The sequence below is a fragment of the Onychostruthus taczanowskii genome, unplaced genomic scaffold, assembly GCF_017590055.1.
Source record: "Onychostruthus taczanowskii isolate IOZ18803 unplaced genomic scaffold, ASM1759005v1 scaffold75, whole genome shotgun sequence".
NCBI classification, from domain to species: domain Eukaryota; kingdom Metazoa; phylum Chordata; class Aves; order Passeriformes; family Passeridae; genus Onychostruthus; species Onychostruthus taczanowskii.
In genome coordinates, this window is record NW_024505339.1 from 2,846,005 (window position 1) to 2,871,574 (window position 25,570).

The following is a 25,570-nucleotide window of genomic DNA, read 5'->3' on the forward strand; positions in this document are numbered from 1 at the left end:
TCCTCCATTTCCAGCACACAGTTCAGCATGTTTATGAGCAAAGCCCTGAGCACACAGTGACATTCTGCTCCACGCCAGTCCTGAGAGAGCCTGGCAGTGTTTGGAAGCATTTGGTCGATGGCTTTTCAGGGCTCACTCTGCATGCAGAGGGGGAGGGAGCTGCCCAGCACAGTAACCACAACGTGGGAGAGAGAGAAATGGAGCTAGAAACGAGTTTCAAAGGATGGCCTTGCAAATCAGACTGGATACTTTGGAGAAATAGAACTGTGAAAGAGGCATTGTAGTGGGACCCACGAGGGGTAACTTTAGATGATTGGTTTAAGGCATCTAGAGCATGGTGTGGCTAAAGCTGACAGGCCAAGAAATGCTTATAATGTATTGTAGGTAATTTAAAAATAGCTTTTGATTGTGATAGTGTGAATTATAACATCTGTATTGTCTCACCCTTCACATGAGACTGAAAATAGAATAAAAGTTTTTAAAACACCTCTCAGTTGCCCCATCTCTGGGTCAGAAAATTACTTAATCCAACATGTGGATATCTGAAAGCAAGCCCAAGATGCCACAACTCCACCAGCTTGGAGATCTGCTGGGAATTCAAATTAATTCAGAAGGAAGACAACTCACAGAGAAATGCAGAGAGTCAGAGCAGACCAAAGCTCAGCTAAAAAAGTTTCCTTTTTTCCTTTTCTAAAGTTTCCCATTCCACTTTGAATTCCAAGCACAGACATGAGAGTGTCACTTGTTGTGTGGGAAGAGTGATCCAATCATTTCATTATTCATCCCAGCCAACTCTAAGCTCGCAGTACAGGTGAGTTAAATTCTTAATCTAAGCTGACTTTATGCATTTCACTGAGATTTCAAAATCCAGCCTGTAGACCTCAGCATTCCAAATGGGTCCAAAAAAAAGTTACTTGGTTTAGTGATTTTTCTAGGACACAGACACTTAAATATGCAGCATAAACGTTTAGAATCTTTAATCATCTTTTGGTTCTTGGAACATGACAAAGCAGCTCCCCCTCACTGTGGAAGTCCAAACCAACTATCCAGATTTCTCTCCCAGTCCCACTTGAGGATGAACTTGGCTAGGCACACTTTTTATCTGCCTTTGGAAAGGAACTTCTTATCAGAAAAAAAAAAAATCTAGTAAGATTATTTAATAAATTAATAGAACAACTGCTTTTTGTTGATTTTCTTGGTTCTGTTATTTCCCAACCAAGTCTTTGTTGACAGCCCATAGCAGGGTCTGCTAAAGCCCTGGATCCCAAAACCAAAGAAAGTTTCAGTTCAGAACACTCCTAAAAGAGATGGGAGTTTCCAAAGCTGGAATGGAGAGTAATGGAGATGTACACTGGGAGGTGGAGCTCACTTTGGGAACACACTCCTAGGGAAACAGCCATGCTGGTTATCCCAGAGAAGTACAAAGGCAGGCTCATTCACCTCACGTGCTGATGCGCTGCCTTCTGGTGCTCCAGAGCCTTGGGCACATCTGAAATTCAAATGGGAAGCCTCTGATTTGAAAGGTTTGTCAAAGCCTTGGTGTGGCTCTCAGCAGTGCCTTAGGCCCAACCAGATTTAAGGCAGCATTTGTAATTCAAAGCATCTCAAGGCAGCGACATAATCCTTACAGGGAGTAGAAACCTTCCTTTCCTGCGTTTCCTAGCAGAAAATGGTATCCTAAATTAGCAAAACCAAGGCAAAGTGTGGAAGGTCCCCGTGGGAGAGAGGTCACCCCGCTTGTTTCAGATTTCAGCTGAGAGGTTCCAGCAGCAGGTAACCTCAGCTCTGGTACTTTCTGTGGAGTGAGCACAGCTGCTTCCAGCGATGATAACTCTCCTCATTTTGCATAATGAGGTCCCATCTATAGCCCCAGAAGTTGTTTAACCCCCAACAGTGACTTATTCCAGGCTATCAGCCAAGTGAATGCTTAAGTGGAATATATGTACAATGATCATCACAGGCTGGCATTCATCTTGTCTCAGAAATTGTTTAGGGCAGAGAGGTTAAGAAGAATAGAGTACAGGCTTGGAAAAGATTTGTTTCTCAGAGACATTTCACTGGATTCATCCAATTTAGTGAAGAAACTAAGGTTAGGGGAGTGCCTTTTAGGAACTATTGTCTCTCTGTAATTTAACATATAGGTTTTCAAAAGAGGACAGCAGTTAAGCAAAGTTGCAGTTCAGTCAGATAAGAAACTCTCATTAGTATGGAATAGATCCAAGCACCTCAGCAGAGCTGTCAGCCCTTCACAAGGCAGATCCCATCCCCCTTCCCTCGAGGCTCTCCAAGCCAAGAGCTTTTCTGGGGTCCTGGCATAGCCCTGACTTACCAACTAGTCTAAAAATACCCCTGGAAGTGAGGAGGGAAAGATCCTGCTCTACATAAGACAATTAGAGCTGGCTTAGAGAAAACTCACTGATCAGACAGGCATGGTTCCACAACAGCACTACTCAGCATTCCCATCCTAAAGGTAAATATCTTCAGGAACAGAACTCCCAGTTCTGACCCTGAGCACAACCACACCCCTCTGTCCAGACAAGGAACCACCAGAGCTGCTTGTGGTGTTTAGAACAGCGTGAGGCCCTTAATTGGGTTAATTGGGTTTCACCTGCAGCAGGTGGGTCAGACAGGAAATGTGACCCTGTGTGTGGAGGGGATGGTTCCCCAAAACACCAACAGCAGATGCCAACCAAGGCACAAAAGCTCTTTAAAAAGGTGTTTTAAATGTGTTTGTTTCAATGTGCTGCTGTTTTCATTCATGTGCATTGCAATGGGAAGGGAAGGGAAGGGAAGGCCGGGTTTTGCCAAGGGGCCTCAGGTCTCTGGAGAAAGGGGCCAGCAGGAACCTCCTGAGTTCAGCAAAGCCCCTCTACTTGGAACAGCTGCACCCGGTGGACAGGGACAGGCTGGGCCCTGATTTTTCCTCCTGTAGGGAAGGATCTGGTAGTCCTGACAGCAATGCAGTGAATGTGGGGTTCTTTGGCTGGAGACACACAGAAGCTGATCCCCAAAACCCTTCAGAAAGAAAAAGGAGCTCCATTTCACTGAAAGGACAGGGATAAAATAACCCAGGCAGCAATAAATCGGCCTCCCCCAAGTGCTCTGAGGAATTACAGAAACAAATAGCCCCAGAAGAAACATTTGCAGATAGGTCAGAGGTTCTGCATTCACTTTGGCTTTGTTTATATCCCATTTCCAATGCCCCAGGGCGACACGGGTGAGGCAGAGGCGATGTGACAACCTCTGCACCCTCCAGAGAGGGAAAGGCAGCACTTTGCCATCATTAGGACTGGCTCCTGCAGGAACCCAAAGCCCTGGTTCCAGCACTGGCATGTCTTTGAGCAACAGCAACAGCAAATAGCCCGTCCCAGGGGAGCTATTCCCTGCATAAATAGCTGCATAAACAGCTCTGCAGAGGCACTCACGGGTGGGCTCTGGCGACTTTTATGTCTCCAGTTTCTAATGAGGACCGGTTTAATTTTTTTTTAACATCCAGTCTCCCCAATAAAAGTCATCTCCAATGTGGAATTGGCTCAGAGGATTGCAGTTCCTTGATCATAAGTGCTTTCAAGTGATGTGGCAGGGTGATCAACGTGAAGGTTGGATTAAGGTTTAGTCTGCAGCTTTTGGGAGTCATACCAGTCACTAATTACACATCCAGCCCTCAGCACAGCAATGGGGAACATCACAGAACTACTTCAGGGAAGATTCAAAGAGAAATAACACAGTTTAGCACTAAAGTAAGAAAGGTCCTGTGACATTAAAAAGCAGAATTTCCCTCCAAGCAGAGGTTTGTCTGTGCCTCCTGAGCTCTGTTAAAACCCAGAGATGACAAATCCTGAATGTGCTGAAGAGTCCAGGCCAAGAGCTGGGGTCTGCAGAAGTCACCATGTAACTGCATTTCCATTTGCCTTCCAAAACATGGTCTTGGGCTGTGGAAAGCCCAAGAAGTGCTAATATTTAATTTAGTTAATATTTCATTCAGCTAAAAAGATCCCTCAGCTTCCCTGGGCAGGAGCAAATGCAGCAGTGTCATTATTGCTCCTCAGGTATCGGGGTGAGATTAGATCTGCAATCAGGCACAGCTCAGCCCCACACCGCAGGCAGCAGGGCACAACCGATATTGGATTTGTTGAGGAGTTTCTTTCATTTCACTTTGGATGTGTGACACCAGGCCAGAGCAGCTGTGGAGTGCAGATATGACAGATGTGGCTTGAAAGAACCTGGGGAAAGTGCACAGCAGCCTGGGACTGCTTTGTACTGAAGAACAGAGATTCTCTGGGACACAAAAAAGTTAAAGCTGCTTGGCCCTGTCTGTTCTCCAGTCATACCCAGCTGCCACTTAGAACAAGGAATAAACAGAGAAGAGAAATTGGGAATTTGAAGCCTGCAAGGTTCCTGGCTGTTAAGAGAATAAACAGAGATTTGGACCCCACAAGCAAGCCCAGATCCGAGGGGACAATGCAAGGTAGGCACCAGTTAATTGCATCATTTTCTTCCTAGTCACAAGTGTTCCTTTGCAGGACTGAAAGTGTTTTAATAAAATGCTGTTTGCATTTAAAAATAGCCTTTTAATGGCCTTGAAGACTTTCCAAAATAAAAAAAAATAATACAAACCCTTTTACAGTCTGTCTTGAAGACATTGATGATTTTCTGAAATTATTTTGGATGTCTCAAAAACATCCAAAATAATTTCAGAATTGGTCTCTGGTTTTAGCAACAGTCATTGCCTGACAAGGTCACTTAAAAAAAAAATCAACTGTGGTTTCAATTTCATTCTAAAGTATTCACAGTTAAAATTTTCAATTAAAATTTTGAAAAAAGTCCTCTCCCGGCAAGCAGAAATGACAAATTAATTTGGGAAATGCTCTGAAACAAACTCCCCCAAAAAATATCTGCCAAGCTTTTATTTTAAATTTCCTTTGTTTCCCAAAATTAGGTGTCATCTTTCAATCAGCACCACCCCGGAGGATGAGATTTGTGTTCACTACCTGGCATGTGTAATGATGCCAGGATAATTCGCAGCAGATGTACATTTGGGGAGAAATTATTTTCCTGAGAATCTATTTGTGTGGGAGGATGAAGTATGGTTATAATGAAGGTGCTGTGGGAGCTGAATGACTTTGCATCTCAAGTACAGGTGCACTTGGGTGTAACTTAAACATAGTTTGCAATCTCTCTAAATGGAGCATTTATAGCCAATTACACTTGTCATTCACCTTGCAAATACCTCTATCTAATTTAACAGCATATGCAGCAAGCAGAAAAATAAAGGATCTTCTATTAGGTGCCAGCAGAATAGAGGTGGAGGTACCAGCTCTGTGTCTAACACACGTTTGGCAGATTTCTGAACTGAAATAGAATGGATTCAGAGCGTGGCCTCCAATGCCCTCCCTCTCCCTGCATCAGAAGCCTCCTGTCAAATGTAATTTCCTCCAGGAAGACACGTATCTAGCTGAGATTTTCCAAAACCTGTCCAAGTGATTTGGACACTCACTTCTCATTAGTATTAATAGCAAATGAGCATGAGCATCTCCTCAGTGCCTTTGGAAATATCTGACACATTTTTATTTTGGTGGCTGTTAAATGACTCCTTGGGCAATCTGCACTAGAAATGACAAATTTCCCATTTGTTTTTCTGCACTCTGATATTCCTAATGTCCATGTACCAAATGTCAAAATTTTCCCTCAAAAAGACAGCTGAGATGTGGTGAGAGGGAGGGCAGAGGCAGACTTTTGCTATGTTTGGATTAAAGGACAAAGTTCACATTCCAAAACTGTCTCCTCCGCAGAGGGCTGCACAGACCAATTTTAGGATAACACCACATTCATTGTCATCTTTTTGTCACTGCCCTAGGCAGGGATGTCACTGCAGTGGCAGCAGGGATGCAGAGGAGCTCTGTGGCTCTGTGTCACAGGCGCTGAATCACGGCAGGCCCTGCAGAACAGAACAGGAGGGAAGGAAAGGTGAATCTCTTTGGGAACACCTGGTCCGTGTCCTGCAGCAGGGAACAGCTGTTCCTCTGAAATTCTTCAAATTTTCACTGGTACACCTTAGATCACATCCAGTCCCTCTTACTGTTCCCAGAGCTGGGACCTGAAGAACAGCAAATTATTTTTTAAACTGACAACAGATTATATTCTCCCCTTTCCCCACCAAGCTGAGGGAGCAGAAAGAGGCTTGGGAGAGATTTCACTCCTGTTATACCCAGCTTCCACTTTTCACCCCCACACAAGGCAGAAGGAAGCCTTGCAAGCCATTTCTCCAAGGAAAACAATGCAAATCCCTTCAGACTGGACCATGGAACTTTTCCTTTCCAAGCCCTTCCTAAAGTCACACTTACCAATGAGCATAAATGCAAATAAGTGACTAATACTGAGCTCTGCAAATCCATTTTACATGGCTTCTTGATCTGTTATTTAACTGACAGATGCCTTCCCTTTTTGCCAAATGTATTTGGTGTCTATATGTCTGTTTCCTATAATCTTTTCCATTTCTCTTATCGCTTGTATTTTAATAAAACCACATGTACAGATTCAGTATCTTCTTTAGCAGCCAGAGAGGGAGATATATTTGTTCATTGGGGTTATTAAAATTCTAAATATCTCCCTCCTTTTATTTGATTTTAGTGAGATTCCAGACATTTTCTCAATACCAAGAAGATTGGATTCATTGGAATATAACTCTGACAGAAGTCTTGCAAGGAAACTTTAATTTTAGTTCAAACTCCATTAATTTAAGATATCCCTGGAAGATGTGGACAAGGTGAACCTTTTTTTATGAACTATTTTCAACCCTAGTTTAAGACGAAGCTACATTTGGTTTTTTGCTTCTTAACACTGAGGAAAAACCCTAAAAGCAAAACTTGAGACCATTATTTTGCTTTCATATATATCTTAATTCCTGACAGAACTCCTGATGGCCACTTGGCTTCAGCAAGGACAGACTTAAACATTTAAATCTGACTTTTTGAGCATCATCTTCTTGGTATTAGTGGAATGAAGTACTTTAAACAGAGTTCTGCTTTCCTGGGGGCCTCTCTGCTGCTCTGTCACTGCTGCCTTTTACAATGAGAGCACATTATGTTAAGAGGCTCAGCTCAGCAATTCCAGTATTTGCTACCAAGGGAGACTCCAGCTCTGATTTCTCCCTGGTTCTTTGCTAAGCAGCAGGGATTTGTCTCCTGGTTTTCCCTCAGTGCACTCAGTGTCCTGTGGTTTTGTGGATATATTCACTGGATTTATTGTTCTTCTCACAGCTGTTTGAAGGTACATCTGGCCAAAGAGGGAGCTGGAGGAGTTTATTTCAACAAGACTCTAAAACCCAAAGTAATTTTAATTATTCCCTTTGCAAACCTTCCCACCCACAATAAGAACAGTGGATTTACATTGCAATTTCAGGGGAAGAAAGTGCTTGCAGGGAACATTTAGGAGCAGTGACCAAAATCAGGGCCTGATAGACCACTTGAAACTTTCTTAGCACTTCTTAATGCCATCTCAGAGCTGTTAGCCACAAAAAAAGACTACAAGATCAAACTGAAAGAGGGTAGATTTACAGCAGATATTGGGAAGAAATTGTTCCCTGTGAGGGTGGGGAGGCCCTGGCACAGGGTGCCCACAGAAGCTGTGGCTGGCCTATCCCTGGAAGCATTCCAGGCTGGGTTGGACAGGGCTTGGAGCAGCCTGGGATAGTGGAAAGGAGTAGAACTCGGTGAGCTTTAAGGTCCTCTCCAACCCAAACCATTCTGTGATTCTATGAAGAAGCAAGTTTCAACTTTCCACCAATTCCTTTAGAGCCACAGTAGAAAATCAGCAGAATTAATGCTCCGGGCTGCAGAGTCTTCACCTCCTGCTCAAGAGGAGGAGAGCTGGCATTAAGAGTGCACCAGCTTTGCTGCTGTCGTTCCCAGGCCTCTCCAAAACAAGCAAACAGCAGTTGTGTGTGTTTCTCAGAGAGGAAATTTATCTAAAACTCCCAGTTTCTCGTGGCAGCCTTCTGCCACCTGCCTGTGCTCGCTGCATCTCTCACTGCCAGGCCATCAATCTCCAGTCCCTGCAGCACTCTGCAGAGGGGCAGCCTCGACTCCCCTCCTGTCCCTGCTGCCATCCAAACCCCTGCAGGCTGAAAGGAGCCAGGAGCAATTCATCTCACCCTCACTGAGGCCTCTGAAATGTTTCTCTGCTGACTGAAGGCAGCCTTTAGTCTGAAGGCTCTGCCTTTAGTCATTTGCTAAAATGAGTTTAGCTCATTTAGCTGACTTTTAGACAGTTAGGACAGCAGATCCCACCACTGCCAGGTTGCTCAGATGCCTTATTTATTATATATTATAATTTATTATATATTATTTAAAGCTGATCGTGATGTGCTGCAGTGTCAGCCTGTGCCTTTCCATTCCTTTTACCAGGCTCACAGTGAATCTCACCATGGTGCCATGAACTCTGTGCTCCCAGCAAGCTCTGTTGAACGCTGCACATCACAGCATCTGAACACCTCATCTCTACCTGGGTTTTGTTCTCTTCCCCTCTAAAATCCCAGTGTTCATACAAACTCTTGCACCCAGTCACTGCTGGTTCTGTAAATCATTTCTCAAAGCAATCTGAACTACTAAAAATCAAATCACATTAAACTCACACATTAAAATTTTAATCTAAGTTGGCCAAATGCATGGTTTTGGAGCTGAATGCACTCAGCCAAAAATCTGGAGCATGGTGGTGGTCTGGGTGCCTTCCACATAAAGTTCATAGCAGGAAAACCTCTCTGAATCCTTCTGCAATTCCTCTTCTGTGACTCAAAGCTCCCAGTTGGATTTGGCTGGGCGACATTGTTTCTCTCTTTGGTTTTGGGGTTTCCTTCACTCCTGGGCCATGAGGGACAGGAAGGTGCATTTCCATCCTGAGATCATGGATTGAATTAATGCCTTTCTGTGAGTAAACACAGCAATATAAAATATTGCAAATGAATGCAGACTCTGTGTTCGCAGCCAGATCCCAGTGATCAGAAATGCCTGTGTCACATTTCATCCCAGTTTTGTGACCGGCCACAATTGTTACACTCCCAGCTCCAAACAGTGTGGTTTGTTTGATGTGCTGGGAAGAAGAGAAGATTGCCTGTAGCTTGCTTTGCAACCAGCTGGAGGCCAACAAAAAGACAGATATGTGGCTGGGGAAGCAAATTCTGTACCTTATTTCTCATACTCTGCCTTTGAGATACAGCAAAGCAGGTCAGAGACTTGGCCATGTCAACCCACACAGCATCCTTTCCATGGCTGAAGGCAGCAATCCAGTGGAGCTGTGTACTGCATCCATTCCAGCCTCCTCAGCAGCCTCCTGGCACAGCACAACAGCACTTCCATCAGAGGAACAGGGGTGGCTGCCACCAGCAGAGAGCCAACAGCTGGACTGCAGGTGTGTGTTACCTGTACTGGGATGAAGGGCTGTCCTCAGGAGCCTGGGGGGTACAGCAGCACCTCAAACCCACACAAACACAGTGCAAAGGACAATTTCGGCAGGTTATAGGGCAGCACTTCAGGCCTGTGCAGGTACTGAGGGCCCAGGTGACATGGCAGCATCTCAAACCTGCACCAACATGGCAGAGCAATCCTGAAGGGGCAGCTTCATGAGGCTGGGGATAAGGCAGCGGCTCAGTGCACAGTGTTACAACTCTTGGAGGGACGGTTTCTACGGCCAGGTGATCCAACAGCACCTCAAAGCTGTGTTAACGCAGCACAGCACTCCTGGTGAGCCAGTGTGGTTCAGCCACGAGCAGGGCACCCCTCACACCTGCCTCAGCTTGGTGCAGTGCTCTGGAAAAGCCAACTTGGGGAGGTCGGGAATACATCATCACCTCAGGGCAGGGCACGCTGCTGCAGTGGAGCCACCCCTGCGGTGGGGACCAGCCATCGCCTCAGGACACAGACCGGGGGCTGCCTGAGGGCAGAGACCCTCCATGGCCTCAGGGTGCAGAACCCGCATCGCCCCATGGCACAGAACAGGCGCTGTCCCGCAGGGCAGTCCTTCCATCGGCTCATGGAGGAGGAACTCTCCATTGTCCCAGGGCGAGGACCCGGTGCCACCTCTGGTCCTGGTCCCGGTCCCGGTCCCGGTCCCGCCCCAGGGCACGAACCCGGTGCTGTCTCAGGGCACGGACCCTCCCTCGCCCCAGCTGCCGTCCCGGCGCCGCCTCAGAGCACGGATCCGGTGCCGCCTCAGGCACGGACCCTCCCTGGCCCCGGGCACGGATCCGGTGCCGCCTCAGGCACGGACCCTCCCTGGCCCCGGGCGCGCTCCCGGTGCCCCCTCAGCCGCGCCCGAGGCGGGAAAACGCTCCCGGCGCGTGCTGGGGGGTGGGGCTAGACGACCCTAGGGGGCGTGGCCTGCGCCCGCCCGCGCCCTCTGCAGCTGTTCGGGCAGGAAGGGGCGGGGCCCGGTGCGCCGCGCGCGCGCGCGCGTGGCTCTACGGAAGCCGGGCTGGCGCGCTCGTGTCCCGGCGGCGGCTGAGGCGGCGGCCCGGGCCTGAGGGGCTGGGGGGGTCCCGGTGGTCCGGACGGGGCAGTGGCCGGGATGGCGGCACCGTGAGGAGCTCGGTGAGCGGCGGCGGGGCGGCCTGGGGCCTGCAGCGGCGGCGGGAGCCGGTGGTTGGGCCGGGGCGGGCAGCGCGGGAAAGCGGCCTCGGGGAGAGGGCCTGGGAGCGAGGAGGGGCCGTGAGGGCTCGGGGTGCGGGGCAGCGGAGCGGAGGCGGTGAGGCGCGGCTGCCGGGCCGGGGGCTGGGGCCACCCTGGTGTCCCGGCGGGCAGAGGGTGCTCAGTGTCCCTGTGTCGCTCGCAGCACGCTCAGCACGGACTGGATGCCCACGGGCGGCAGGACGCTGTCACACGCTGCCCGCGCTCTCGGCAGGGGCACGGCGCTGTTCTGCCCTCACCCGCTGCTCCCCTTGGCCAGACCGTTCTCCCGCTCTGCCGGAGTCAGCCGCGGGTGCTGGTGCCAGCTGCTGTTGCAGCCTGTCCGTGTGCCATCCCCGCAGCAGCGCCGTGCTGCCGCGTTTCCCCTGTCCCTGCTGGTGGGCGGCTGGCTGCGCTCGGCCTGCGCGGCCGCCGGGGACATGGCGGAGCAGCGGTACTGCGTGGACTATGCCAAGCGAGGCACCGCGGGGTGCAAGAAGTGCAAGGAGAAGATCGTGAAGGGCATGGTCCGCATTGGGAAGATTGTTCCCAATCCTTTCACCGAGTCCGGAGGGGACATGAAGGAGTGGTACCATGTTAAGTGCATCTTTGAGAAGCTGGACAAGGCCCGGGCCACCACCAAGAGAATCGAAGACATCACAGACTTGGAGGGGTGGGAAGAGCTGCAGGATGAGGAGAAAGAAACAATCAACAAGTACATCTCAGGTGAGGCACGAGGCAGTGTCAGGGTCACTTTTCTCCTTATTTTCAAGTTATGCCAGAGGTTGTCACCCAGCTTTGCCTTTGCCATGAAATCCTCATGGATTTATTTGTGTGGCTTAGGGACAAAGTGCGTGGTGCTGCTCCAATCCCTGTCTCAGCCCTGCAGGAAAGGGAAGAAATGGTCACTTCTACAGTGACACTCCTTGATTCATTTGTCACAACTGATTGTGGACAAGGCCTAGATGATTTAACTCAAGGGCAAATAAAACCCATGAGGAAGCATCAGTTATTTTCCATTTCCACCTTTTTCTATGATCTTTACTAAATTACATATTCTTCTAACTTTAGGGTTTTTTTCTCCTCCAATTCCCACTTCTTTTAAGGCTTTTTGCTTTGTGAGCTACATACGATGGTGAGGGATGTATGAGATTATTCCTGACTGCCTCTTTGAACCTTTCTGCTTTCCAGAAGCCAATTCCAAGACTGGAGGTACCCCAAAGAAAAAGGTGATAGTGCAGGCAAAACTCACTCCCACAGGACAGCTGACCACAAAAGATCCACCAAAGAAGTTCTCTGGATTCTCTGGTAAAAATTAAGAAACTGGTTCTGGGAAATCAGTTTGTTTTAATCTCAACATCAAGAGGTGTTTTAGCTTGGCTCAGATCAGAAGGTTTTTATCTGTAGATGATTTAGGGGTTTTTAATTCTGGTTTGTCAGAAGCTGTCAGTGCTTTCCTTAGGCTGTCAGTCTCAAAAGAACATCTTGAAAGATATTTGGATTTCCAGTTTTCCCAAGAAAACAGAGGTTCTGCCATGATCCACATTGTCAGGCTGATTCCATCCCTCCATCCATTGGCTCATTCCAGCCAAACTGAAGGCTAAAGTTATCCCATGTGGAGCTCAAAATCTGGAAAAAACTGCTGAGGGATTCTCAGTTGTGTTCATGGAGAGGAAAACTTGTCCTGAGGAGCAGGTGCCTGCAGGACAGTCCATCTGTGAGCTCTGACTGACCTGACACCACCTGGAGCTCCAGACTGCCCAGAGCCAGAAATTACCTTGTGGAAATGTTTTGCTTTCAAGGGCAAAAGCCTATAAAGTAGAAAAAAAATTGATGAAGCAGAGGCATCTGGGAGGAGAAATTCATTTTCACTATGGTGTAGTCATATTTTTCTGGTAGAATTAAGATCTAGGAAATTCTGTTGTGATGTGAAGAGTAAAAATAGTTGGAAGGTTTCTATAAAAGTCCTAAATTTTAGCTCTGAAACTTTGCCAGCGCACTGGGATCGTTCCCACCTTGCCAGGCAGAGGTAACTTCAACGTTTGCTCCACGTGGTTACAAAAACAACCTGTGATGTGTCTGATGCAGCCAAGCCAAAGAGCTCAGAAGAGGCCCCTGCGCAGAGGCCCAGCCTGTCTGCAGCCAGGTGTGACCCCAAGCACAAGGACTGCCTGCTGCGGGAGTTCCGCAAGCTCTGCGCCATGGTGGCCGACAAGCCAAGCTACAACGTGAAAACTCAGATCATCCAGGAATTCCTCAGGAAGGGATCTGCAGGAGGTATGGCTCCAGCTGGGAATTCTCTGCTCCCTCAGGATCAGCTTTAAAGGCTGGACTCAGAAGGAAAGGGGAAATTCAAATCTGATTGTTGTGTGGTTCCAGCCTTGTGCTGTGGTGATTTCTGAGCTTCACTTTGAAAAGTGAACTCTACAAATACCGTATTCAGACAAAAATGTCTCACTAGGGTGTTGTAGATGCCCAATTTAGAGGCAAATTTTGGCTATTTTCCCTACAAATTCCAAGCCCCAATTGTGGGTTTTTTCCCCAGGATTATGCAAATGAACACAACCAACCAGAGCCTGCACATGAAACTAAATCCTCACTGTTCTAATGTGCTTTTTTTTTTTTCCAGATGGTTTTCATGGTGATGTATACCTGACCATTAAGATGCTGTTACCAGGTGTCATTAAAATAGTTTACAATTTGAATGATAAGCAGATTGTAAAGCTGTTCAGCAGGATTTTTAACTGCAACCAGGAAGAAATGGTCCGGGACCTGGAGCAGGTGAGTGCAGACAGCAGCTCTCTCAATTTCTGCTGTTCAGCTCTTAGCTTATGGAAATTCTGTAATGGTTTAGGTTTTTTACTCCTTAGCTTGACTGTTAGAATGGGAGCTGGTGATTTATTTTGGTTTTCCTTGGCTTTAGCAGTTTTCATAGCATTTTCTGCCATCTGGACCCTGTAGAAAATCATGTTTGATGGAAAGCAGGATAAGAATTCACCTGGCACAGCTTTAGAAAGCAAGACTAAAATTATCTAGGCGAGGTGGGCTGCATCTGTTTGTCTAAACTCCTTTGCCTTGCACATTCCTACAGAACCAAGTTATATTACTCTTTTTGTACCATCACATATCAAAACCTGAGATTCAATTAACAGACCTGTCACTGGCAGCTGCAGTTGGTTAATACAATTAAGCTGCTGCAATTGCAGGTGCTCAGTTGTGCACTGAGTCCCTGTGCACAGGAGCTGGTGATTGACTGTGCACCCTGTGATTCACTGCAAGGTGCAGGAATGGGCTGAATTGGGTAATAAAGGTAATTTTTTCATCTCTGTTCATTGCCTTGCTGTGTACTGCCTTCTAGTGACATCACTAGCCTGTCCCACATCCTTGGATTTACAAGTGGATATTCATCCTGAGGAAATAAAGGGTCTGTGCTGCTGCAGCAGTGAAAAATAGAGCCATGAGATGATGCTGGTACTCTTAATTACCTTTCTTGGCAAATTAAACAGCTGAGCAGCTTTATGTGTCGTGGCAGCTTCCTTAAGTGTTTGATTCCAATTTCTTCGTGCAATCCCAGCATCACTCCTGTCCTTTATCCTTACTGAAACCATGCAGAATCCCCAGTGGCACTGCCATTCTCTGGCCATGCCTCTCATCCACATCCTGCTTTTGTTTTTGGAGACAGGGAGATGTTTCTGAGACCATCCGGATCTTCTTCGAGCAGAGCAAGACGTGTCCTCCAGCACCCAAGAGCCTCCTGACCATCCAGGAGGTCGATGAGTTCCTCATCCAGCTGTCCAAGCTCACCAAGGAGGATGACCAGCAGAGTGTCCTGCAGCAGATCAGTCGCAGGTGAGGGAAGGAATCAGCCTCTGAAGGTTTGCCCAAACACTGGAGTGGTTCTCTACAAGCTGGAGTGGCTGAAAAATGAATCATGAGCCACCGAGACTGAACTTAATTAGCATCTGTAAGCTGCTGTTAGTGGTGTGATTGAGACACCTGGACAGCAGTGGAGAGCATTTATGGCTCTTGTTCATGCGAGAGAACTTGTCCCTGCCTGTCAGGACACTTCAATCTAACAACTGATTTGCAATGACACCCTAATGGTGCTTAGCTGTTAATTAAGTTGCTGTTCTTAAGCATGTTGGGAAAAGCCTTCAAGTAATTTAGACAAAGATTTTTGGTCTGGCTCAGTTTGTGTTGATGTGAGGCTGAGGATTTTCTGATCAGTTACTCTTGATGCATTAATTAAGTAAATTTTAGAAGGTGCATCAACACTGAGGCAGAGTTAATGTTGGCATAAAGATGCTGGAAAGCTTTTTGGGTAGTCCCTTGTGTCTCTGAGGTGCCACTATTAACATGATTGGTTAAACCCTCTGCAAAGGAAGGGCCTTTTTTTCAAGAGACCTGGATGATTTTCTTCTTTTCAGCTGGAAAGTTCAACTCACACCTTTGCTGAATCTTCTCTTCTTCAGGTGTACGGGCAACGACCTGAAGTGCATCATCAGGCTAATTAAGCATGACTTGAAAATGAATGCTGGAGCAAAGCACGTGTAAGTGACACGAACCCCGAAGTGCTCATTTCCTGAGGCAGCAGCAGCGCTGAGGCTGATCCATGTTCCCCCTCTCTCCGTGCCTTGCAGGTTGGATGCTCTGGATCCCAACGCCTACGAGGCGTTCAAGGCCTCGCGGAACCTGCAGGACGTGGTGGAGCGGGTGCTGCAGAACCAGCAGGAGGCTGAGAAGGTGCCAGGGCTCAAGAGGACCCTGAGCGTGCAGGCCTCACTCATGACCCCAGTGCAGCCCATGCTGGTAGGTTGGGCCCCTCCTGGCAGCCAGGCATGGACAGAGACTCCCAGCTGGGAGAGTCAGGAGCCATGGCAGTGGCTGTGTGCAGTGTGGGCTGGCTCTCAGGGCTCAGGGTTGTTTATCCCCCACATGAGAGGGTCAGGAGCCAGGGCAGTGGCTGTGCAGTGTGGGCTGGCTCTCAGGGCTCAGGGTTGTTTATCCCCCACATGAGAGGGTCAGGAGCCAGGGCAGTGGCTGTGCAGTGTGGGCTGGCTCTGCAGGGCTCAGGGTTGTTTAATGCCAGTTTAGAAAGCATCTCCTACCACCAGGTCAAGTATTTGATATACTCAGTACATGCACCTTTAGTGCCAAGCTAAAACCTTGCCTTGCTCTCAGACTTTAATATTTGTTTGCTGTCATTGCAGAAGTTGATCCTTCCTCTGGAAAGAGTGTAAGCTTTCCAGTGGATTAGAGATTCAAATAAGTCTGGCTTTTTGTGTGAACAAAGCAGAGTTAAATATTTACTTCTGGGCTGAGCACACTCCTACAGAAGGCACATTGCACATTTTAAAGCATTTGGAGAGGATAAGCACTGAAAAGCTGTAATTATCTGGGCATATGCAGATATTAGTAAGTGAATAATTAAGGCAAACTCGGACTCACTAACAGAGGTTCTGGACAAAAAGCTCTACCAGGGGGTTCACTGCAGCTCATTCATGAGCTTAGCTAAGAGTAGCTTTATGTTCCTCGTGTCACCGGGGTTTTGGCCCCCCTGTCCCCAGGCCGAGGCCTGCAAGTCCATCGAGTACGCCATGAAGAAGTGTCCCAACGGCATGTACGCCGAGATCAAGTACGACGGCGAGCGCGTGCAGGTGCACAAGAACGGCGACCGCTTCAGCTACTTCAGCAGGAGCCTCAAGCCCGTGCTCCCCCACAAAGTAAGCACCTGGGCACTGCCTCGCCCCCTGTGCCAGCTCCTCTGCATTCCCAGTAGTTTCCTTCTATAGGCAAGGAGGATTTCTTCTCATTCCTAATTTATATAGGCGTGTAGAATGTGGAAAAGCAGCACTTAAAGCTAATAATTTCATTCTGGTGCACGTTAAGAGCTTGGAATTAAATTTCGTGTCTGCTGTAGAATCCTCTCTTTGCCCTGCATTTTGGGAGCCTTGCTGCCAGCTGGGTGACTTGGTTCTGTTCATTAAAGCCTCATTTTTCTGTTTGTAGACTGCTGTGGGTACCATAGAAGTGCAGATGTGCCTCATATACTTGTGGAAAAACACCTGCATTGGACTGAATCCCTCAATCCCTCTCTTCAGCTAGTTATTTTTCTTTTTTTTTTTTTTTTTTTTTCCCAAGGTAGCCCATTTTAAGGATTTCATCCCCCAGGCTTTCCCTGGTGGGCAAAGTATGATTCTGGATTCAGAAGTTCTCCTGATTGACAATAAAACTGGCAAGCCACTTCCTTTTGGGACTCTTGGTGTGCACAAGGTAAAAAAAAAAAATAAATAAAAATGTTTTTTGTGTTTGGAGGCTATTACACTGCTGACTTAAACACAATCTGTTATCACAGGATAATTTCAGAGCTCTGGTGCTTGTTAGAGCATCTGGGGAAAAAAATAAGATTATTGAGAAGGCTGATATTGAAAAGCTACTGCTCTAATACAGTAGATTTGATATTAACCTGTTCCCTGGCAGGACATTAACAGAACTTAATTTCAATAATACTAAAAAAATATTTGGAAAACCTTACAATTCTGTCATTGTTTCTCATGGCTTGAGCAATGTATGGCAGCCTGGGGGACCACAGGGATGCAGTGATTATTCCATGCAAATGTTATGTAGTGCTTGTGTCTAGACTGAGTGGGGGTGAGGAAGAGGACAGGAAAATGAAAATTAAACTATAAGTGCTTAACTTAAAAGTAGCCATTAATCTGCTGTGTGTAGAATTGTGGTGGATTTTTTGCAGCAGTAGTGACAGATGTTGCATTGCCCAAAACCATTAATATTTTTAGCATTATTTTCCATTCCTAGCAAATGAACATTTTTTGTGTTCTTAGCTTGTGCTTGGACACATTCAGTGTAAATCCGAATTCTCAGAATGATTCTTTTAGAAGAGTCATAAGCTTATGATACCTAAAATATTACAGAGATAAAAATCCATCCCTTTATTACTTTGCTAAAACTGTTTGCTGTGACTGCAGAATGCTGTTAATTGTGTTTCAGAAAGCTGCTTTCCAGGATGCCAACGTTTGCCTGTTTGTGTTTGACTGCATCTACTTCAATGACGTCAGCCTGATGGACAGGTGTGGCTGCCAGGGGACAGTGGCTGGGCTGGTTTCCTGGGATGAACTGGAAAACCTGGGCTGGGAAACCCCACTAATGCAGGCAGACCAGTTCACCTGGGCTGTCAGACTGGCCACTCACTGGGAAATCAGGGCAGTGTGGGAGGGACCTTGCTGTGCCAAGGAGTTTTTCTGTGGAGCTCCTCTTGCTCTCCAAGCACTGGGATTAGCTGCATCTCAGCTGCTCATCTCACATCCTCTAAACACACTGTTAACATTGGAATTTCCATCCTATCACTTCCTGGAGGAAAGTAAGAGCTAGTTGTCCTCTCTGGAGCTCTCTGGGATGAGTGATTTAATGCCTTTAACAGCTTTTCTCAATGTTCCTGTTGGGATTGCTGCTTGTCCCTCACTGTCCCTGCCCTGCTCTAGGCCCCTGTGTGAACGGCGAAAGTTCCTCCACGACAACATGGTGGAGATCCCCAACAGGATCCTGTTCTCAGAGATGAAACATGTCACAGTGAGTCCAGTGTGCCCCTACAACCCTAACCCTGCTCCTCCAGCACTTGACTTTTTTATATTATTAACTCTTCAGATTCACCCTGGCAAAATGGTTCTCCTGCTCTGTGTGCAAGGCTTCTTGAGCCAACATTGTATTCCCATCTTCTCCTGGCCCCAACCCCTTCAGTATAATCCTGACTTGCATACCTCAGGTTTTCTGGCTTGTTAATGATTTAGCCATTGTCACTCTGATCCTCTTAGGAGGAGTTAAATTCTGCTGCCACTCAGTGTGTGCTGTGCAGTGCAGCCTGATTGAAGGGAGCCAGACTGCCACTTCCCAAACTGACAGCTTCAAGTGCCACACAGCCTTGAGACATCCTGGCTGCTAAAATCTGCTTTTAGGCAGCAGCATGCTGGGCTTTTCCTTTGATTGTGCACAAGCCTGATGTCCCATTATTTTTCCCCATTGCTGCTCATTTCTGTGGTACCTTGGCTTTGGTGGAGAATGCTTGGACATTTGGGGCAGAAGGTGGTTCTTGGTCCCAAGGCAGTTGGATGGAGAAGGAAGCAGACACTTCTGGCTGAGCAAATCTGACATGTGACATACTGGGACACAGCCAGTGGGGCAGCCACGTCTCTGAGGGGCATTTTTTAAGCTTCTCTTCTGGGGACATATTCCCAGCTTAGTCACTGGGTGTGCAGCAAAGAGAACATGTACAGGATCCTCTTTGGAGAACTGTTGTGAAAGTACCTCTTGCTTTCTCTGCAGCTGCTTTGGGTTTAGTGCACCACTGCTCCAAAGACAGAGCCTGAAGAGCTCAGCCCTTTTTCCAGTCCTGAGCTAACCATGATCCCTCTCCTTTGCAGAAAGCTTCAGATCTGGCAGACATGATCACCCGGGTCATCCGCGAGGGGCTGGAAGGGCTGGTGCTGAAGGATATAAAGGCAAGTTCCCTTTCACTCTGTACTGGTGTCAGCTGGGAATTTTGGGAATGACAACAGGGTCAGCTCTGAGGCAGGATCACACATGGAGCATTCCAGAAACATCGCTGGGTTCCTCTCAGTGCTGACACCCAGTCCAAGCTGCTCCTCCTGCTGTGCTCAGGGGCTGCTGAGCTGGGTAAAGGCCAGAGCTGTCTCAGGAGCTGTGCCCAGCAGGGGATCTCTCTGAGGGGGCTCTGCCTTCCTTTGCACAGGGTAATTATGAGCCAGGGAAACGCCACTGGCTGAAGGTGAAGAAGGATTATCTCAACGAGGGGGCAATGGCTGACACTGCTGACCTGGTGGTGCTGGGGGCTTTCTATGGACAAGGCAGTAAAGGTAGGTCTGGAGCTGGCTTAAGTCAGAGATCTGTGTGTACAAGGAACTCCCAAGGTTTTCCCATTCCAGGCCTCCAGGAGGGTGGCTGGAGCAGTGCTTACCTGCTGCAGCCCATCATGTCCTCGCTGTGGCTGTGCTGTGGGCTGGTTGGCTCAGCAGAGCTGGAGGTGTTGGGCTGGGCTGGTGCACAGTGCAGAGGCTCTGTTCAGCTTTCTGAGTGGCCCTGCAGCCATCACAAGCCCAGGCCCCGTGGACTCCCAAAGACACAAAACGGTTTTGGCTCAGAAGAGCCGTGGCTTGTCCTGTGCAAGGTGTGAGCCCTGCTGTCCCTGTGCAGGTGGGATGATGTCCATCTTCCTCATGGGCTGCTACGACCCCAAGACTGAGAAGTGGTGCACGGTGACCAAGTGCTCTGGTGGCCACGATGACGCCACCCTGGCACGTCTGCAGACAGAGCTGGACATGGTGAAGATCAGCAAGGTGAGAGGGGGAGCCAAGGGATGCTCAGCCAAGGGCTCAGCTGCCCTTGAGGTGCTGCTGCACTGCAGGGTGGAAATGCCCTGCCAGGAATGAATCAGAGTTAAAGCTCATCAACCACTTGACACAAGTGAGGTGTCAGAGCAGCCAGCTCCTGGAGGAGGCACTGCCTGGGATCTGTACCCAGACACTGAGTGGGAAGCCAGGCACCATCTGTTTCCTGCTAGGACAAGGTTTTGTTGGGAAGATCCCAATTTTTTATCTGGATTTTTGGGCACGTTGTGATTGGCAAAGGCAGTCACTAGATGGGGCTGTGGGAGGGAAGTGCTTGGTCAGGTTCTGGTCTGGTGGCTCCATAACCTGGGGTTGGAGTTAAGATTTCTGTCAGTGATTTATCTTGCTTTTCAAGACTGGGCAAATAAACAGCTAAATTTTAATATTACCTTGACATCCTGAAGGCCATTTGCATCAAGGTTGTAGAGCCCTAAAGAAAAGGAGTAGCTTTCCATTAATTACAATTGGATTAACTGTTCTTGTTTCACACACAGAATGACAGGAACTGAGGGCTGTGTTTCAGGCAATATTTGTGATTTTCCAGATGAGGCTGCAGATCAGTGCAAGTTCCATCCATGCCAAGGCACTGTTATACCTCTATGCTGATCTACTTCTAGGTTGTGTTTCAGCAGTTTCTGTTGTATAATTAGGTTTATATGTAATGATATGTGTCAATTATTTTAATTTTGTGCTTTTAATTAATAGGATCCTAGTAAAATTCCAAGGTGGCTAAAAATTAACAAAATCTACTACCCAGATTTCATTGTCCCAGATCCAAAGGTAAGTGCTCTCATAATCATTTCACATGTAACATTTCCCAGCCCTTATTCTGCAATCTTCTATAAATCTTTTAGAAGGACAACTTAGAAGTTGTCTCTGTTACAAAATAAATCCTCATACTTGGAATGGGAAATTAAGCACAAGTTTTTATCTCTCAATCTTGCAGGTGCATTTGAGGCTAAGAGCTTCATGAAGAAATCACACCTGCAGCAGTTTTGGGAAATATTCTTGTGCATTAAATCCCTTCCAGAAGTGAGCTTGCTTTAAATTTGAGATATGAGAAATCTGACTTTAAAGGGTTGAAACACAACTGCAACCCAAAAGTTGCTGTTGTTGTAGGGAATGTGTCAGTATGCTCTGTATGCCTGAAGGAGAAGGTGTTATTTAGAAACAGAATTTTGTGTTAGTGAACTATTGTCAAACAAAGGTGACTCCGATGTTGGTGAGGGAGAGAGAATGGTGCATCTGACTCCAACAAAACACAGGCGACTCCAGTGTTGGTGAGGGAGAGAGAATGGTGCATCTGACTCCAACTTTTCAGAAGGATAATTAATTACTTTATTATACCATACTAAATACATTTCATCTAAATTGAATCTGCCATGCACTCTTGCTCACAACTGCACAGAACTGCACTCAACTCTGATTCTCTCGTGACAGTCCTGACACACACTCAGCCCGAATAGGCCAAGGAAACAAAACATCCTCCCTCTGGATAAACAATCTCCATATTGCATTCTACCTTGCCACAGCACAGGCACAGCAAGTGATAAGAATTGTCTTTTCCCTTTCTCTGAGGTTCAGAGAATGTGGAACCAAAAATATTCTTGGGAAGAATTGTGCCTTGCTTTTCTCCATGAAGAGAATGTGGCAACAGTGAAGGGTCTCTGGCTTAGAGAAAAAGCCGGTTTTAACAACGAGGGTGACAGCAAGGTCACTTTGTGTTTACGGAGCTGCGCTGGGGTGGAGGGTGAGTGGGGGGGGACACTCTGAGCTGGCTCCTGAGGGAGCCCAGGGGTGTGACGTGGCTTCCTCGCTGTGTTTAGAAGGCCCCGGTGTGGGAGATCACGGGGGCCGAGTTCTCCAAGGCCGAGGCGCACACTGCGGACGGGATCTCCATCCGCTTCCCGCGCTGCACCCGCATCCGCGACGACAAGGACTGGCAGACGGCCACCAACCTGCAGCAGCTCAAGGTGGGTCAGCAGGGGCCCTGCAGCTTCACACTCGTCACAGCATGCGCTGAAGGCGCCTGCTGCCTTCGTGGCACCTTCCGTTTTCCCTTCATGCCAGACTCGGGCTGGGCTGTTCTGCTGGAGGCCTCTCAGGGCCCTGGAGCTGTTGTGTTGCTGTGCCTTGTCAGAGAGGTCTCTGTGGGCAGTTGGTTCCATCAGCTCTTGTGGCAGGGTGAGGAATTGCCTTCCTCAGAGGTGATCACAGAATGAATTCTGTTGGAAAAGACCTTTTGAGATCACCAAGCCCAACCTATGACCTAACAGCACCTCAGCAACTAAACCATGGCACTGAGTGCCACGTCCAGGCTTTTTTTAAACACGTCCAAGGACGGTGACTCCACCACCTCCTTGGGCAGACCTTTCCTCTCTCCGTGCTCACTCAGTTTCCCATCACTTGCTGAGACTGGGAGAGGCATTTGGGAAGTGCCCGTGGGTATCCTGGGGCACAGGGGCCAAGTGACACTGGCCAGAACCCCCAGGCTGCAGCCACCCCAGTGCCAGCCTTGGGGGAGCTCTGTGCTCAGGGGAGCTGCTGCAGTTTGGGGCTGGCAGCAGCTGCCAGGGCTGCAGTGCCATGGAAAGCAGGAGTGATGCAGCCCTCAGGGCCTGCCAGGATCCCCATGGGGAGGAGAGAGGAACAAATCCCTCTGCAGATGGGCCCTTCCCACAGTGAGCACTGGGCACTGCTCATCCTTCAGGCTCTTGCTCTGTAGGAGATGTGGATGTGGCTTTTTTGCTCCTCCCTCTGTGGCTTCCCTTAATGCAGGAGAGGGGTGGAATGCAGGGAGCTGGGACAGAGGTGACAGGAAAATGACTGCAGAGGGATGCAGGAAGAAAAGGCTTTAGAGCAAACACTTCAGGGGGGAGAACACCAGAGCAGTCTGTGCATCACAGCTCGTGTCCAGTGCCAGACATGATCAGTGCTGTTTCTCTGGCAGGAGCTGTACCAGCTCTCCAAGGAGAAGGCTGATTTCAGTGTTACAGCTGGGGAGGAAGATGAGTCCACAGCTGGCAGCAGTGGAGAGAATGATGGGAATTCCAGATCTTCCACACCTCACAGCAGTATTAAGAGCCCCCCAAGCAAGTCACCTGCAAAAGCCCAGAAGGCAGAAGGTAAGATGATGGTGCTTTCAGGAAGGAGCCTGGGGCTGTGTCCTCTGTGCTTGGGACAGGCTGGCTCTGGGCCCTTGCCTTCTGAGAGGCTTGATGATCCCACCTTTCATGTGGATCTCAGGGATAATGGGCAGAGCTGTTCAGATCCTTGGTTTGGCCTTGTATGAATTGAGTAGGCACAGCTCTGAGATGTCCTGGGAAAAGGGATGGAAAGAGGGATGGAAACAGCCCTGGTGATGCTGTTCAGGTTGGTGTGCACTGCTCCCATTTCTGCAGGTCACAGCCCTTTGGTGTGACACTGTTGGCCATGAGCCAGTGTTTAATTTGATTTGGATGGAATTCACGTGCATAAAGGGACATGTGGCTGGAGGTGATTCCCAGGTGAATTGAGCTGGAACGTGAAGCAGATTGCTGAGCAGTTTCACAGAGGACAGAGTGGTGACAGCATGGAGGGCAGGTGGCAGCAGCAGCCTGGGAATGGGGCAGGAGGCTGCCCCACACCATTTCCAATGAAAAATGTGTCTCACTAGCGAGAGTAGTTCATGGATTTTCCAGAAAGAGGGGAGGAAACTTTTCCCTTCTGCTCGTTACTCTTTCCCCCAACTAATACACAGCCAGTATCTGGACAGAGCACATGCATGAGTCAAATTTTTGTTTTTAGACAGCAAAGGAGTCACTGGATCCCCTCAAAAATCCGAGGAGAAACGAGGGGAGAAGAGAAAAGCATCTGAGATGGAGGACAACGGGAAGAAGGTACAGTCAGGGGGGCAGGACAGTGGCCACAGCAGGGTGGGGGAGGCTGGGGCAGCTGTGGCCTGTTCACCTCCATTCCAAGGAATGCCTGTTCCCCTCCATTCCAAGGAATGCCTGTTCCCCTCCATTCCAAGGAATGCCTGTTCCCCTCCATTCCAAGGAATGCCTGTTCCCCTCCATTCCAAGGAATGCCTGTTCCCCTCCATTCCAAGGAATGCCTGTTCCCCTCCATTCCAAGGAATGCCTGTTCCCCTCCATTCCAAGGAATGCCTGTTCCCCTCCATTCCAAGGAATGCCTGTTCCCCTCCATTCCAAGGAATGCCTGTTCCCCTCCATTCCAAGGAATGCCTGTTCCCCTCCATTCCAAGGAATGCCTGTTCCCCTCCATTCCAAGGAATGCCTGTTCCCCTCCATTCCAAGGAATGCCTGTTCCCCTCCATTCCAAGGAATGCCTGTTCCCCTCCATTCCAAGGAATGCCTGTTCCCCTCCATTCCAAGGAATGCCTGTTCCCCTCCATTCCAAGGAATGCCTGTTCCCCTCCATTCCAAGGAATGCCTGTTCCCCTCCATTCCAAGGAATGCCTGTTCCCCTCCATTCCAAGGAATGCCTGTTCCCCTCCATTCCAAGGAATGCCTGTTCCCCTCCATTCCAAGGAATGCCTGTTCCCCTCCATTCCAAGGAATGCCTGTTCCCCTCCATTCCAAGGAATGCCTGTTCCCCTCCATTCCAAGGAATGCCTGTTCCCCTCCATTCCAAGGAATGCCTGTTCCCCTCCATTCCAAGGAATGCCTGTTCCCCTCCATTCCAAGGAATGCCTGTTCACCTCCATTCCAAGGAATGCTTTGCCCAAGCTCTGTTTCTCCTTCCCCCCTCAGCAGCCACTGCTGGACATTTTCACGGGGGTGAGGCTGTACCTGGCGCCCTCCGTGAAGGACTTTGAGCGGATCCGCCGCTACTTCATCGCCTTCGACGGGGACCTGGTGGCAGAGTTCGACACGGCCTCGGCCACGCACGTGATTGGGGACATTGATGACAACCCCGGGGCGCAGCGGGTGACTCCCCGCTGGATCTGGGAGTGCATCCGGAAGCGCAGGCTGGTGGCGCCGTGCTAGCACAGACCAGCTGGGAACTGGGGGGTGGAGGGAAGGGAGATCCCTCCATGGAGGTGTGGGTAGACTGGAAGTGCCCTCAGAAGTAGCTACAGAGATCCAGAGCAGCCCTATGGAATGAATTTAAAAAGTCCTCTGACGAAATGTGACTGCTGAATCCTGGTTTTCTGCCCACACTGTAGACCACCAATCCTTATCCAGGTGCTGGTTTAGTCTCCTTGGGTTTTTAAAGTTTGGGTATTTTTATAGATAAATAAAACTGAAGCAGCTTCTCCTTTGCTGTCAGGACTTGTTTTCCAAAGGTTCTTCTCTTCCTGTTCAGGAGAACAGCAGCAGCTCCATGGGACTCTTGGCTGTGGTGCCAAGGTCATTTGTGTGTCAGGTAATTTTTTTCCCCTCCACCTCTTCTGTCCCCCTCCCACTGACAGCATTTCAGCAGCTGGGATCCCAATGTCTGGCTGAGGTTCAGCAGTAGCTGCAGGATCTCTGCTTGTAACAGATTCAG

The 25,570-nt window shown here is 48.5% G+C and overlaps 1 protein-coding gene and 1 long non-coding RNA gene across 3 annotated transcripts; both read left to right on the forward strand.

Annotated features, from left to right (window-relative positions):
• Window positions 1–2,364: 2,364 nt before the first annotated feature.
• Window positions 2,365–8,626, forward strand: LOC121345866. Its single transcript, XR_005954015.1, has 4 exons — window positions 2,365–2,470; window positions 4,326–4,468; window positions 6,631–6,766; window positions 8,406–8,626. It is a non-coding gene; the product is annotated as an uncharacterized LOC121345866 (long non-coding RNA).
• A 1,816-nt stretch (window positions 8,627–10,442) lies between these two features.
• Window positions 10,443–25,339, forward strand: LIG3 (DNA ligase 3). Of its 2 annotated transcripts, none has more exons than XM_041422887.1 (20): window positions 10,443–10,583; window positions 10,825–11,384; window positions 11,850–11,966; window positions 12,747–12,935; window positions 13,288–13,439; window positions 14,341–14,507; window positions 15,131–15,208; window positions 15,299–15,467; window positions 16,226–16,381; window positions 16,800–16,931; window positions 17,667–17,746; window positions 18,158–18,245; window positions 19,094–19,171; window positions 19,423–19,546; window positions 19,884–20,026; window positions 20,783–20,857; window positions 21,904–22,050; window positions 23,028–23,202; window positions 23,864–23,955; window positions 24,832–25,339. In XM_041422887.1, exons 2-20 carry the CDS (start codon window positions 10,844–10,846, stop codon window positions 25,066–25,068), a joined length of 2,940 nt encoding a protein of 979 aa, XP_041278821.1. In that variant the 5' UTR covers window positions 10,443–10,583; window positions 10,825–10,843; the 3' UTR covers window positions 25,069–25,339. The 2 variants fall into 2 exon arrangements, with proteins under 2 accessions (XP_041278821.1, XP_041278822.1); XM_041422888.1 differs by having other exon boundaries at window positions 24,835–25,339.
• Window positions 25,340–25,570: the final 231 nt, after the last annotated feature.

Bases quoted from the DNA above. Each gene is read 5' to 3' on its own strand.
- LIG3 (XM_041422887.1), top strand. From the start codon at position 10,844: ATGCCCACGGGCGGCAGGACGCTGTCACACGCTGCCCGCGCTCTCGGC. The intron at 11,385-11,849 runs GTGAGGCACGAG...TCTGCTTTCCAG, and splicing joins AATCAACAAGTACATCTCAG to AAGCCAATTCCAAGACTGGA. The intron at 13,440-14,340 runs GTGAGTGCAGAC...TTTTGGAGACAG, and splicing joins TGGTCCGGGACCTGGAGCAG to GGAGATGTTTCTGAGACCAT.